Genomic DNA, 15,164 nt, shown 5'->3' on the forward strand with positions numbered 1-15,164 from the left:
GGGTAGCATGTCGGCTACGGGGGGGGGGGATTTGGTGGGGAAGGAAAGAACATGAACCATGTAACCAAGGAAAAACACCCTAAATTAATTAATTAAATAATTTTTTCAAAAAAGAAGAAGAAGAAGAATATTAGAATACAATCTCACACCTATCAGAAGTGAAAGTACTGGAGGGGATGAGGAAAAGACAGGTATACTCATGAAAAGCTAGTGGAATAGTAAACTGGTCCAAACATTCTGGAGAACAATTTGGAACCATGTCCAAAGGGCTATAAAAACTATATACTCTCTGATCCAGCAATATACCACTACTAGATCCATATTCCAAAGAGATCAAAGAAAAGGAAAAGGACCTATATGTATAAAAATGTTTATAGCAAATCTTTTTGTGGTAACAAAGAATTGGAAATCAAGGGGCTGCCTATCAATTGGGAAATGGCTAAATAAGTTGTGGCATATGATAGTGATGGACTACTACGGTGCTGTGGGAAAATGATGAGGGAGTAGTTTCAGAAAAATATGGCAAGAACTATATGAACTATACAAAGTGAAGTAAGCAGAACCAGATTATTGGCACAGTAAGGGATATTAATGAAGATTAACTGATCAGCCACAACGGACTTGACCACTCTGATGAATAATACAATGATCCAAGATAATTCCAAAGCACTTAGGATGAAAAATGCTATCCTAAGTACAAATTGAAGTATACTTTTCTCCCCTTATTTTCTTGGTTTTTTTTGGAAATATTGCTAATATGGAAATGTTTTGCATTATTTCGCATGTATAATTCATATCACATTGCTTGCCTTCTCAGTGGGTGCAGGAGGGGGTTAAAGGAAAGGAAAGCACTTGGAACTCAAAATTTAAAAACAAAAGAATATTAAAAAGCAAATAATATTCTGGAGGCAATTTGGAACTATGCCCAAAGAGCGATAAAAGAATGCCTGCCCTTTGATCCAGCCATACCATTGTTGGGTTTGTACCCCAAAGAGATCATAGATAAACAATTGTACGAAAATATTTATAGCTGAGCTTTTTGTGGTGGCAAAAAACTGGAAAATGAGGGGATGCCCTTCAATTGGGGAATGGCTGAACAAATTGTGGTATTTGCTGGTGATGGAATACTATTGTGCTCAAAAGAATAATAAACTGGAGGAATTCCATGTGAACTGGAAAGACCTTCAGGAATTGATGCAGAGAGAAAGGAGCAGAGCCAGAAGAACATTGTACATAGAGACCAATACACTGTGGTAAAATAGAATGTAATGGACTTCTGTACCAGCAGTAATGCAATGATCCATAACAATTCTGAGGGACTTATGAGAAAGAACGCTACCCACATTCAGAGGAAGAACTACAGGAGTGGAAACACAGAAGAAAAACAACTGTTTGAACACATGGGTTAAGGCAGACATGATTGGGGATGTAGACTTGAAACTACCACACCAATGCAACTATCAACAATTTGGAAATAGGTTTTGATCAATGACACATGTTAAAACCAGTGGAAATGTGCATTGGCTATGGGGGCTATGGGGAGGTTGTGGGGTGATGGGGAAAGTAAGAGCATAAATCATGTAACCATGTTAACTTTTCTAAAAAATAAATATCATTAAATGTTTTTAAAAAAAAAGCAAATATTTTTTTTTAAAGAAAAGATATAAGATGATAGTGGGGAAGGGTAAATCAAGTGAAGTTGTTTTTTTTTTTTTGATGATGGGGTAATATGAGCATATTTATTTATAGGCAGCCAGTAAACAGGTAGAGAATGAAGATAAGGGAGAGAATAGGTAAGACCAAAGAAGCAATTTGCTACAGAAGGTAGGGTAGAATGGATTTATTTGCACATTTAGAAATTAGCCTTGCATCTGGGGAAGGGAGATTGTGGCAGAAGGCATCTGGGTGATAAGGGATGAAAAAGAATAAAAGAGTGAGCTTTCAGCAAATTAAAAAAATCATTTTTTTTTCAGTGAAATATGAGAGAAGGTTCTTAGCTAAAGAGGATAGGAGAAAGGGGAACATTAGGAAGTTTGAAAAGGAATGAAAAGGTTTGGAAAAGAAGTTGTAGTGGGCAGTTCATACTTTTTATATTTTTCACATTACCTAGCATGCCAGCATGGCTGGCACTGAAAAAAATACTTTTTCATCATTTAGGATATCCAAGATAGCTCAATCTTTGAGGAGTCAATCCAAATCTACTACCCTAAAGGTCAATTTGTTACTTCCCTGTGTCTAATCAAACTATTTACCACTTTAATTTGTCAGTTTCCACTTGTTTTGTCTTCCAAAGACATGGAAAATACCTGATCAGCATTCCTGGATTAAAAATAAACAAACACAAAAACCCCTCATATATTTCAAAGACCACATTTTAGCTTTCCCTTCCCTAGCCTAAAACAATCCTAATTTCTTTAAACCGAACTCTTAAGACCTATTTTCCATTTTAATTATCCTCTCATATCCTGATTTAGTTTCTCCAGATCCCATTTAAAGTGCATTTGTAAAGGTTTGGGCAGTTAGGTGGTGTAGTGGATAGAGCACAAGGCCCAGAATCAGGAAGACCTGAGTTCAAATCCAGCTTCAGACACTTACTAGCTGTGTGAACCTTGGCAAATCCCATAACTGTTTGCCTCAGTTTCTTCATCTGTAAAATGAACTGAAAAAGGAAATGGAAAACGCCGGTATCTTAGCCAAGAAAACCCCAGCTGGGATCACAAAGAGTTGGATACAACTTAACAACAAATCAAATTTTAACAAGGATGTTATAAATTCAGAGTGTAGTAGAAGGTTTATTTTGTTTGGCATTTTTTTCACAAAACAGGACACTGCTGACTCATATTCAACTTGTGGTAAAACTTAACCTGAGTCCCTTCGTTTGACACAAATTTCCTCCCTCATCTTTTGCCTATTTGTTTTCCATCCTCTATTTGCATGGGCATTACATGATATCTTAACTTTAATACATTTCCAATTAGGGCAATGTATAATTATATAAATATTCATACTTGATTACTATCAATTAAAAAATAATTGAGTAAAAATGATGGACCTTTTTTTTTTTTTTCTGAGAGAAGCTTAGGGATCATTAAAAGCACTACATATTTTTTCCAAAAGCAATCTACTCCATTTTTCTCTTCCTATTCAAGTCTGGGCTCTGCTCATTAACCGATCTAAGTGTTTTGTCCAAGATGTATATATGGATGAATCAGTAATATGAGCTGTCCAGCCAACCTGATGGCTGAACAGGGGTCCTCCATCCACTTGCTTTTTCCTAACTGTGTGTAAAAATGATTCCTAAACTTCAGAAGTGATTATGGATCTTGCTAAGGTGGGAAGGCTTGATGCACTTAGCACAATGCCACCTGCAAACAGGTGACTTTTAGAAGACCATATAATCTCTAGGGAATCACTCTTCCATTTGGACCCTGTGTTTCATAATACCTGCAAACACCTTGGGTAAGAATGTTTACCTGTTCTCTAATTTGTTTGCTCTTAATCTGATATTAATGCCTCAGTTGTTAGATTTTTCAAGGAATTTTGTCCAAATGTTATTTGTGTATAGAGACAGTGCATTGCTACAGAGTTTTCAACGTGAAATTTTGCTTTTTTTATTCCCTTGCCATTAAAAACCAAGTATATTGGGGATCTTTTATTCTTCATATCAGTCAAAAATGACTATAAAGATGCAGTTTACTGTCAAATTTGGGAAAGCCTAATTCCTTCTCATTTCTTCAACAAGGATGTTCCCAGTTCATTTGAAGGCATTTCATTTGAACATTTCATTCACAAAAATGTTGTAGAGATGGAAAGTATGTATATGTGCTAATAGTGACTGATTAAGATACTTTTTGGGGAGCAATAATATAGTGGAAAGGGCACCAACTCTGGAGTTGGAGGACCTGGGGTCAAATTGAACCTCTGATGTTTACTACTTATGTAAGTTCAGGGAAGTCACTTTCCTCATGTAAAATCAAAAGGTTGGACTAAACTTTCAATTCTAAATTTATGAGTCTTTGACCTTTAAAGTCACAGAATTAATACAGTCCAACTTATAGCCAAAAGGTAACCCTTTCCACAACACACATAAATTGTTTGAAGACTTCCAAGGAAGGGAAGCTTATTACCAGCAGAAGCAGACCACTTCTGGCAAGTTTAAAATTTTAGGAAGTCCCCTCCCCCCTCCCCCAATCAGGTCTAAATTTGCCTCTTATTATCAGAGGGCTAGGTAATTATTTACTTATTTTACATAGAGTGGTGGTGACATTAGAAGGGAATTTGTAATTTCTTTCCTCTAGGAGGGACCCGCAAGGTATGGAAACTCCTATTAATGCAGATAGGCTACTCATGGGTTATTTACACTTAAAGAGTTGCCTAGATCACTAGGAGGTGAACTGACTGGCCCAGGATACCTCACCGTCAGACCTTGAAAACAGGACATCCTATATCCAAGGCCAGTCCTCCATTCACCACGCCAGGTAGCACTCTCCCAGTGGAATGTTCAAGGTTATAACACACGCTTCGAAAAGTGCGCCATTATCAGGACCCCCGTAGAAGGAGATTCTTCACGGCACCCTTTAGCGAGGCACTCGTAAGTAGGTGCAGCGCGATAGTCAAGCTCCTTGCAAATGAAGCACTCGGGAGAAAACCCCGAAGGGACTCGGCTGTAGCAGCGTGGAGCTGGTCTAGTACTCACCTGGGCGCCAGAGCGTCCGCAATCCCGGGCAGGCACCACTGCGCCCCGGGCACCCCAGGCGAGAAAAGCAGCACCCAGTGCAAGCCGTCAGTCAGGGCGATCAGTCCAGACCCGCGTGATCAAAGTGGAAAACGTGAAGGGTCCAGCACCTTCCGGGGGCGGCCGCTATGGAAAGGCCACAGGCCGCCCTGAGTTCAGCCCCGTTGGGTTACACTCCTCCCCTGCTCCAGCCTGTGGGCGGAGCCTCAGCAGGCGCGCGCCCGCACCCTGGCCCTAGATTGAGTTCAACGCTTTAGTGCTGCGCGCGAGGCAGCGGCTTAGAGGTCGGGGACGCGCCGCCTGTGTCCGCGTGCTCGCTGGTTCGCTCAGTCGCGCGCTCTCTCCGGGGGCCGTTCCATACCGCTTGCGCTCGGTTTGGGGCTGGGCTGGTTGCTGTTGCTGCTGTTGCTGCTGCTGCCGCCCCGGCCGCCGCCGCCGCAGCTTCCGCATCTTTGCCGAGTATATGCATTTGCTGCTGCAGCAGCTGGAGAGCTTGGGTCCCGAGAGCCAATTAGCTTTTGCTGATGTAGCGTTCACTTCCTCATTGACCGAACTCTCCTGTGCAGTTCGTACGAGAGCCTAAGATCAACTTGGAGGAAACCACCCTTCAAGTCTTTTTCTCTTTCGAGGAGGGGTGGGCTCGGCCAATCTCAGAAGTACGGAAGAAGAGAGGGGCTGAGAAACCATACTAAAACTTTGCAAAGCGCAGAGCGCGGTACTTTGTCTACTCCCTCCTCCGGGCTTTCGGATTAGCCGCCCCAGCCAGAGAGATGTCGAAGCCGCCACCTAAACCAGTCAAGCCAGGTAAGGGAGGGGCTCGACCCCGGCCCCCCTCCTCTTTTTTCTCCTCCCCTGCCAGGCCATCTCTGCTTCCTTGGGCTGTCCTGGGGTAGGGGGCTTGCTTGGCCCGAGCCTTCTCTTTTTAGATCGATCCATTTCGGACGGTAATTGATGACTTTTAAGTTCAAGAAAGATAGGATTTTTTTTTTTAATGACACAAGAATTTTGAGTGGGTGTGGGTGTACACACGTGCAGCTTTCTAGTGTTCTTGGAGGGCTGTCCGGGAAGATATAGCCCATCGATTGATTATAGCTTTAAAAATATTTCTCCAAACGATTTTTAAAGATACTTCCTTTTTTTTTTTTTTTTTTTTGGTTGTGTCATTGTCAAGAGTCATGACGGGTCAAAAAGTGGGAAGTGCATGGTGGGTGGGGTGAGGTGAGGTAAGTATAGAGTCCTTAGGGATTTCTCTGGAAGGAAGAGCAAATACACTCAATCGATCTTTGGGTTCATTTTTGGAAAGCTTTTAGCCAACTCCAGCGGCCTAATGCTTTAAGGCCGGAAGAATCCCTGCAGATTTGGCCATTACCGCTGGAAACTGTCACTTTTATACATACGCAGTAAAGGCTTCGCGGTGAATGAGGGGTGGGGGCGGAGGGGGTAAAGGATACATCTGGCGGGTCCTGCAAGAAAGGAAGAGCCTGCGGTCCTGAGTGGAGAATTACTGAAAGGGGAGTGAGATGCCTAAACAAGCAGCTACCTTGGCAGATAGTCTTGATTCATTAGCAAACTTTTATTGTTGCTACTGAAACGTTTTGTGTTCTTTGGAGATAGGAAGAAAGGGACAGCTGGTTTCTGAATCTAGTATTTCAGTGGGATGCTAACGAATGGCTAAGAAAGTAGTAATTCTTCATCCAGGAGATTTTTATAATTTCATGTTATTGTGCTAAGCTCTCAAGGGTGAACTTGAATAAAAATTATTAAAAGAGTTTAAAATAAAATTTTCTGTTGCCGTGTTCAGGAATTTCAAGGATTTTCGTTTTATTCTACACATCTCTCATTCTTGTATCTTTCTAAATTTATGCTGTTTTCGAGCACAGCATAGTTGTCTTCCTTTAAAAAATGGGAGATCAGAATAAATCCCCGTATTTCGAAAAATAATTATTTTACTACACTTGTGATTTTATTGGTGAATGTCAGCACTGGCAATGAAATTTCATTTATTGATGTATATTGGAAGCTGCTGTGAAACTTTTAGTCTTAGTTGTCTGTGTCACTGAAAGATTAAATGATTTGCCCAGGGTCATGTAGCAGGTCTGTGACAAATGAACCAATGTCTTAGAGAGGCTACTAGATCAACCTGTCTCTCATCCAAAAATTATTGGTTGCCAATATTTTTACAAATTCATTGGGGTTTAAATTTGGATAAGACCATACAGAATCTAAACCTTGTGTCTCCTGAAGGGTGGAGGCGACCCCAGTCCTTGAAGGCTATAGGTATATCCTGTTATGGTCTCCCATGTTGGAAATACTTTGTACATGGGCCTGGCAAAGGACTCGCAGTCTGTTGTTCCTGGACAGGCTTAGCACTGGGTAATTTAAAAAAAAATTTTTTTTTGGCCAGAGCAACTCATGAACAGCATCCACTTAAACATAGAGGGACTAAGGCTTCAGAGGGGGGAATGGTGATGACACAAATGGATTCACAAAACTGTTAAGTAACTGTTGATAGGAAGACCATACTAAAAAAAGAAGGATTTAGACTTTGTTATTATTTTGACCAGAGTTGTTGTTTTATTTGTGTCTGAAACTCTTCTTTGACCTGTTTGACGTTTTCTTGGCAAATATACTGGAGTGGTTTTCTTCATTTTACAAATGAGGAAACTGAGGCAAATAGGGCTAAGTGACTTGTCCAGGTCACACAGCTAAGTAAGGGAGGCCAGATTTGAACTCAGGAGGATGAGTCTCTTCCTGACTCCAGGCCCAGGTTCTATCCACTTATTGCTTAGCTGCTCTTTGACTAAAGACTGGGTGTGACTAATAATTCAACATTTTTTAATTTCAGGTTTTCTGCTTTACTTATGATAGGCCTTTAAGCTAGGATAGGAAAACTACTATTACTATTATACCCGTTTTATGGATGAGTTAACTTAGGCTGAGATGCTTAGGGTCACATATATGGTATCGAAATAAAGTCTCGCAATTCCCAGTCTAGTGTCCTTTCTACTATCTCACATTCTCTCCTAACAGTAAAACAGTGGAACTTGTAAGTGCTTTAGATAGCAGATCAAATGTCATTGGATATGTGGTGTTTATTTGTCAGAAGACAGCAACTTATCAAACAAAAATAATATTATTCCTTGGTACTCAATTACTAAGGGAAAAAAAAGTCCTGGAAATCGATCAAATGATGAGTCTTGAATCAATGTGTCTAGAGACAATTTAGGAGATGTCTGTGATGATGTCTTCCTTGTTTCTGTATGAGTCAGGGAAAAAAGGCTTACTTTTTTTTTTTAACTCAATGTATTATTATAGTGATGCAGAATCTGTCACAGTAACTCAGCCTCCTTTTTGTGACAGATTAGGAATCTAGTTCTTATAAACTTGAGCCATTGAATTCTTTCCCACTTCAGGATCTCATTTATTTCTTGTCTCCTAAATGATCTGCCCCTGTTTCCTCTGCCTTCCAGTCCATCTTTTACACTTACTAGATTTAATGTCCTAAATCACAACTGTGACCCATCTTGTTACTCCTCTGTCTAAAAATATCAAATGACTCCTTGGTAGATAGTCTAATAAATATATGTCAACCTTGAGGAGTTTTGATTTTCAGTCCCTTAATATTCTTTCCCTAAATCTTCCTTTATAGCTGCTCCTTTCCCACCACTTGTCATTCTCTTCTCCTGCCTTATTATATCTCTGCCTTTGCTCATTTTTCCTAACTCCACCTTGAATTCCCAGATCACAAATTCTCCTGCTCCCTCTTTCTTTGCCTGTTGAAATTTTATTCTTAAAAGCCTGGCTCAAATGCCAAGTAGAATATAAGCTCCTTGAGGGAGGGCACTGTCTTTTTTATTTTTATTATTTTTTGCTTGCATTTTGTTATGGCTAGCGCTTAACCCAGGATCTGACATATGTTGTTATTTAGTTGTTTTCAGTTGTGTCAGCCCCTTCATGACCCCATTTGGGATTTTTGTGGCAAAGATACTGGAATGGTTTGCTGTTTCCTTCTCTAGCTCATTTTATAGTTGAGGAAACTGAGGCAAAGAAGATGAAGTGACTTGCCAGGGCTCATTCCCTCTCTCTCCCTCTTTCCTTCCTTCTCTCCTGTGAAAAAGAGATCCAGCCTTGGAACTAGGAGAATCTGGGTTAAGTCTGGCCTCTAATATGTAATGTGTGACTCTGGGCAGGTCCTTAACCTTTTAATGCACTATGCAACTTTCTAAGACTATAAACTGCAGAGACTTTTATTACAAAACTACTTTTGGTATGAGGAATTTCCTCACTCAATGAAATCATAGGTTCAATTTCTATCCCTAGGCCTGTGCTTTGTGCTTTTATTGTGGCACTTATCACTTTCTAACTTAGAGCTGTTTGTGTTCATTTCTTATCTTCCTTTCTAGCTTTTAAAATCCTGTAGAGCCAAGGCTGAGGTAATGCTTGATTTTGTCACCATTACATCCATCCCTTAGCACAGTTCCCTTCATAATGCCTATTATAGTTGGTCTTCAATGTGTACTTGTTAAATCAGATAGATCCCAGATCCAAACCAAAGTCTATCCCTTTCCTGTCCCCTCCTCCCCATTTCTGTGAAAATACTCTCTAAAAATACTCCTCCTATACCAGAAGTTTTACTGTTTTCATTGCCTTTTGGATACTGCAGTCTAGATACGAATTGTGAACTTCTCTGACATGTCAGAACTGTAATGCAGGGTTGAACAACCTACAATCTTCTGGACAAGACAAAATGGGGGTAGCTAGAATCATATTTATTCTGTCTAGCCTTTCACTTCTAACCAGAAGAATTCCGGTGGAGTAAGTATGTAACACTTCATTACACGGGTATGTCACACTGGACAAAAGAACACAGCAGACAAAGGTTGCTATCCAAGAATTCTTTTTAGAAACTTATTCCTAATAATATAATGCAAAGAATGAGATTTAGAGATAATAGAAAAATATTTCTCTAGCTGAATTTTATAAGAAATTTTGCATTTAATTTAAGTAAGTTTGACAAATATAATTTTTAATTATAAGCCTCAAGTCTTGCTCTTGACTGACCTGTACTTTTTTTGGGTAATGGCATATTGACTTTATGGATAAAAGCAAAGCCTCATACATATTTCATGCCTTTAATTATTATTTAATGGTAAAGATACATAATACAGAGAACTAAATTTGAATTAAATTAAGAAAACTAAAATTTTACTTTGAAAATCATTTTAGCATTCATGATTACATCATAAAAACTAAAGAATTCTGCTTAAATTACATTTTTGGTGAGAAAAATAAAATTAAAGATCAAAGTGATGGTAGTGGAAAGCTCTCTGGATTTGAAGCTAGAGGTTCTGGGTTCCTTCTCTATTTATTAGTCATTATGTCCTTGGGCAAGTCACTTATGACCTTCATTTTCTTCATCTGTAAAATGAAGTTAGGGGCAGCTAGGTGGCTCAGTGGATAAAGAACCAGGACTGCAGCCTCGGAAGACCTGAGTTTAAATGTAGCCTTAGACACATCCTAGCTGTGTGACCCTAGACTGCCAAGCCCTTGTTCTTCTTTCTTAGAGTTATTACTAAGACAGAAAGTAAGAGTAAAAAAAAAAAAGAAGAGATTGTTAGAGTAAATGATCTTTAAGGTTCCATCCATTTCTAGATCTATTATCCTATATGTTAGTTATTCCTGAGCTATTATTTTGTTGTTGTCATTTTAACTCTGTACTAATCTCTTATAGAGGTAGCATGAATAGGGGATAGGTTGACACATAATAGGCTGTTTATCCTTAAGCAAGTCACTTTATTTCTCAGTTCTCTAGCTTACTCCTTTAAGCATTTAAGTTAAAGATAGTTAGATCTGCTTTGTTTGAGGAAATTTCTATACCACAGAGTTTCTTAGACCATTGTTGAAATCTCAGGTTTGGATGGGGGTGGGAGAAAGACAAAAAAAACTAAGCCCTTGATAAACGAATCAACCAATTTGCTCTCAAAACCAAATTGTGGACAATTTTAATCCAAAATGTGTATATCTTATTTATAGCGAAAAGCAATAAAAGTTCTCTTAAAAGAGATTTTAGAATTCTCAGTTACTCTGATGCATGAAATCATTTTAGTCTACTCACTTTCCATTTTTTATTTGCTGTCTTTTTTTTGGTCATTTTTATTGACTGTCATTTTTCAGTTGCTTGTTATAGCGCTTTGATGGGTTTCTGTATTTCTTCTTCTTATAGATTCATTTATTAGAAAATAAATTTCTTGGAGGGAGAGTTTTCTAAAGGTTAAAACATAGTATAATATTTGTTCCATCTAACCTCTGAAAGTGCCCTTAACTGATGGACAGAAAGGTGGGGGAAGGGAGCAGTTGAGTAAGTGCACTCTAACCTCATTGTATGCAAAGTAACAGTTGCTGAAGGGATACTTCCTGCCTGTTTGAATGAATGATAACCCTAGTCACCACAGTCTACCCCTCCTATTGCTGCAATTTTGTGTAGCCACTGCTCTTTTTCAGTCCTGTGTCTTCAAACTAAATGAAGTCAGCAGGCAGTTATTCAGTAATTATTGTGTGCTAATTGCTGTGCTAAATAATAGGGTTACTAAGAAAAGCAAACCACTGCATACCCTCATGAAAGTTACAGTCTAATGAGGTTGATGTGATTAGTAGATTACAAGTAAGTAGTTGACTTATGCCACATTTGGAACTGGAATTGACAATATGAACTGAAAGAGGGACAAAATAAAAAAAAGTACAAGTAACTCTCAATGGGTTAAGAAGTAACTACAAATTACAGACACTATTTGGGGTTAATTTAAGCACAAGTCAAGATTTGTCATTATGGGAACACCCTCTATGCCTTGGTTAATAAATTGGTTATCTCAAATTCCTGGTGACTGGATTGCTGTGGCTAAAAAGCATTAATCACCCGCTGACCAGCTTCTTGGTTACAATGCGGATAAACTCATCATCAAACATTTCCATCTTGGGTAGGACCCCCTGGCATCTAAGAACCCAAGGCTCCACCCACCTCTGTGCCTTTGGATGAGATATTTTATTAGAAATTTAGTAGTAGATTAATGTCAATGAGAATTTAAATGCTTGGGGAGAGGGATTGGGAATGAGTAAAGTTTATTTTAGGTCAAAATAGTATCATGGTATAAGTAAAATTTAAAGATGGTAGCACCCAAAATATAAAGGATATTCAGAGTGAATTGATGATTTAAAAACAAATTAATTTTGAAAAGCCACTATTTTGCTTTCACTAGTCCATATTGGAAATTCACTATGCAAAAGAACTAGGAAATATAACTTTTGCCATCTGAGAGCTTCGATCAATTCTTAGTGATTAGACTCAGGGTGAACAGTTTCAATAACTGATAACTTTCAGACTCTGTGTGAATGTCTTTTAAAACTTTTTTTGTTCTTTAAGCTCTAAATGTATAAAAGATAACTATACTGATGGATGCAGTAACTATTAATATGAATATTAATCCATTTTGAGTAGCCATGTTTAGTTAGTTTCAAAGTTAAATTCAGGAACTTTGTGTTTATAATTGGGAAAATGAACTATATAAGTTGGTAAATAAGAAATTATTTTGTTAATACTTTGAATGTTCCGGGCACTGTTCCAGGCAATAGAAATGCAAAGACAAAATCAAAAGTCTCTGTCCCCAAGCCTTTTGCTTTCTAGCAGGGGAAACAACACATACTCTTGTAAGTAGATATAAAATCTATGCAGAGAAAATGATTCATTATCTATAACAGTTTATGCAGGATTGAAATGTTCCAAAGTGTAGGAAATATTTACATGTACTTCAGTAGCCCACATCTAAGACTTTAAAAAAGGTTTTTTTGAGGTGAGACTATTAACAATTGACTATGTGTTCAGGGTTTAGCCTCCAGTGTTGAGGAGAGCTGGTGATTTCATGACATTAAGTGGAATTCATGAGTGCTAAGTACCGCTTTGTCTTCATGCCATTCACTTCCTACTTTCTTGTTCTTAAACACTTCCTAAAAAAAATTTTTTTTTAATTAAATTAAATACTTCCTAGCTGTGTGAACCTGGGTAAGTCACCTGACCCCAATTGCCTTGCCCTTACCACTCTTCTGCCCTGGAACCAATATTTAGTATGGATTCTAAGACGGTAGGTAAAGGTTAAAAACAACAACTTTCCCTGTTTTAGCTAGCATTTCTATAGGGTACTACAAAAGGATTGTTTCATTTTATCTTCATGACAGCCTTACAGGCAGAAGGAAAGGTGCCATTATTATCTTTATCATACAGATGAGGAAACTGAGACTGACAATGGTTAAACAACTCAGTCACACCGCCAAATACAGCTAGTAAGCATGTTGCTGTATTTGAGCTCATGTCTTCCTGGCTTCAGCCCCCGGACAGTATTTAACCATGTCACCTAGTTTTCTCTAGCCTGCTTTATTCCCTGACCTTGTAACCCAACCTTCACTCTTGAGGCTGCTTAACTCCTCATGTCCATCTCCACTAGATTATCGTTTCACCAGCTCAGTATCATCTGTCTTGTTCCCCTTGTTTTGTAGATTTTAAATTAATTTAATGACTGTAACATAAAATGACTAATAAGGTCTATTCCAGGTCTAAATCCTACGATCTTGAGTGCATGGTATTAATGCGCTGAATTCCATAATATTTTTTTATGGGTTTTTTTCCCCCTGCTACTAGCCTAAAAGTTCCATGACTATCTTATCTAAATTTTGCATGGTTTCTTCCTCCCTCCCTCTTCACCAGTACTGACCATAGTACTCTGTACACAGCAGGTACTTAAGTTGTTTTTTTTAACTCTTACCTTCCACTTTAGAATCTATACTAAGTATTGGTTCCAAGGCAGAAGAGTGGTAAGGGTGTAAGCAACTGAGGTTAAGTGATTTGCCCAGAGTCATAGAACTAGAAAGTGTTTGAGATCCGATTTGAACCCAGGATCTTCTAGCTCTCTATCCACAGAGCCACTCACCAAGCTGTCCCAATAATTTTCTTTGATTGAATGAATAAAATGCTCTGCACCCCCCCCCCTTCCCAAATACATTTTATTTGCCAGTCTCCAGTATTTTTTTCCTACTTTGTTCACTTGTGACTAAATGTCTGTTTGGTGAACACCGTCCCTCTAAGCCCCGGGTTTAGAGTTTTCCCTGACATATACAATGTCTTTGTGACTAGGTATCTAGTTCCTGATATTAGGATTCCCAGACTTTCTGCCTGAATCTAAACTAATTTTCTAAACTGCATTTATTTACATGTGTTTTCTGGAACTCTTTCAAAATTTGGATATTTGGCGAATGATAGTTGAGCCCTCTTCCCTCCCACCTTTGCCAAGTAGACTGGCATCTTGGTTTTTGATTGACTTTAACTACTCAAATCTAGGATGATATTCTCATTCCTCTTCCTCCTATCTTCTTGGCCTCTTAGCTCTTCTTGGCTGGCTGGGCTTGGACTTTGATTGATCTTTCTTTTTTTTGCTGTTGGAACTTTGGTTACTGACTAAAATTCAATAAGGCAGAGTTTTTAGACTTTCATTCAGTAGTTTGTTGGTAACATCCTGATATCTGAAAATCTGCATTATTAACATTTTCTCCATCACTTTCTTAAGTCTAGACTCCAGACAATCAACAAAACAATAAATTTAAGTCTGTTTTGTAGTATTTGCCAATTTCCTAGGTGTAAATACTCATACTTAAAATTTAATGTAGATAAGAACTGGCTCTAGCACACCCCAGACATTGTGGTATCTTAAGTGACTCTGCTCTTGACCTGTATTTTTGCTCCTTATAGGATTTATAGGTTCCATCCTTTAGACATTCAACTCTGTAGTGTCCTACTGCCAGAGGGCTTTGCTTATTATACCTGATAAACTAATTCTTAGGAAGGTGTTAAGAATGAATGATTTTTCCTTACCTGGTTTTCTTTAACTGGTACTTGTTCCTGAGGAATATTATATTACCTTTTAATCTGGGGATCTGGAAGAGAAAAGAACTTGACTTTAGAGGACTGATTCTCCAGTGGTGGACTTTTAGGCATCCTTACAGGCTAGTGAGAAAGATGACTCTGGAGTGGGAAACTCTCCTGGCCTTTGTTTACAAGAAGCATTGGCTTATTGTGCCTGTATTCATTGCTGGCACTATCTAGTATAATGGACCATGTATAAAGGGTTCTATTGCAATCATTGTCCTCTTGATAGTTACGAAATCTTCTTTCTTGCCAGTTTTATATTTAATCTCCTTCATATGTTCTTCATACCAGTCAAACTGGCCTGCTAGCTTTTCCTGATATATGAAACCCACCTCTGTGCCTTTTAGATTAATCTCTTATGTACCCATGTCCCTCCTCTGGTATGAAAATCTTCCTAATCTCTTCTTTGTAGAATACTTAATTTCCCTTAAAGCAGAATTCAGAAACTACTTCTTTCATTAG

The 15,164-nt window shown here is 38.6% G+C and overlaps 2 protein-coding genes across 3 annotated transcripts in view; one reads left to right on the plus strand and one right to left on the minus strand.

Moving 5' to 3' along the window:
- Positions 1 to 4,871, minus strand: part of NMRK1 (nicotinamide riboside kinase 1) — a 34,288-nt gene extending 29,417 nt beyond the window's left edge. The window contains exon 1 of one of the 2 annotated variants that reach the window (XM_044659554.1): positions 4,697 to 4,871. The gene's annotated coding sequence lies outside the window, so the exon portion shown is untranslated. The remainder of the gene's footprint in view (positions 1 to 4,696) is intronic. The other variant, XM_044659546.1, reaches the window with a different exon arrangement.
- Positions 4,872 to 5,198: 327 nt separating this feature from the next.
- The window catches only part of OSTF1 (osteoclast stimulating factor 1), a 57,828-nt gene continuing 47,862 nt past the window's right edge, over positions 5,199 to 15,164 (plus strand). The window contains exon 1 of the mRNA XM_044659559.1: positions 5,199 to 5,539. Coding sequence (XP_044515494.1) covers positions 5,506 to 5,539 — 34 coding nt within the window. The 5' untranslated portion in view covers positions 5,199 to 5,505. The remainder of the gene's footprint in view (positions 5,540 to 15,164) is intronic.

This window comes from Gracilinanus agilis, chromosome 1 (genome assembly GCF_016433145.1).
Source record: "Gracilinanus agilis isolate LMUSP501 chromosome 1, AgileGrace, whole genome shotgun sequence".
NCBI classification, from domain to species: domain Eukaryota; kingdom Metazoa; phylum Chordata; class Mammalia; order Didelphimorphia; family Didelphidae; genus Gracilinanus; species Gracilinanus agilis.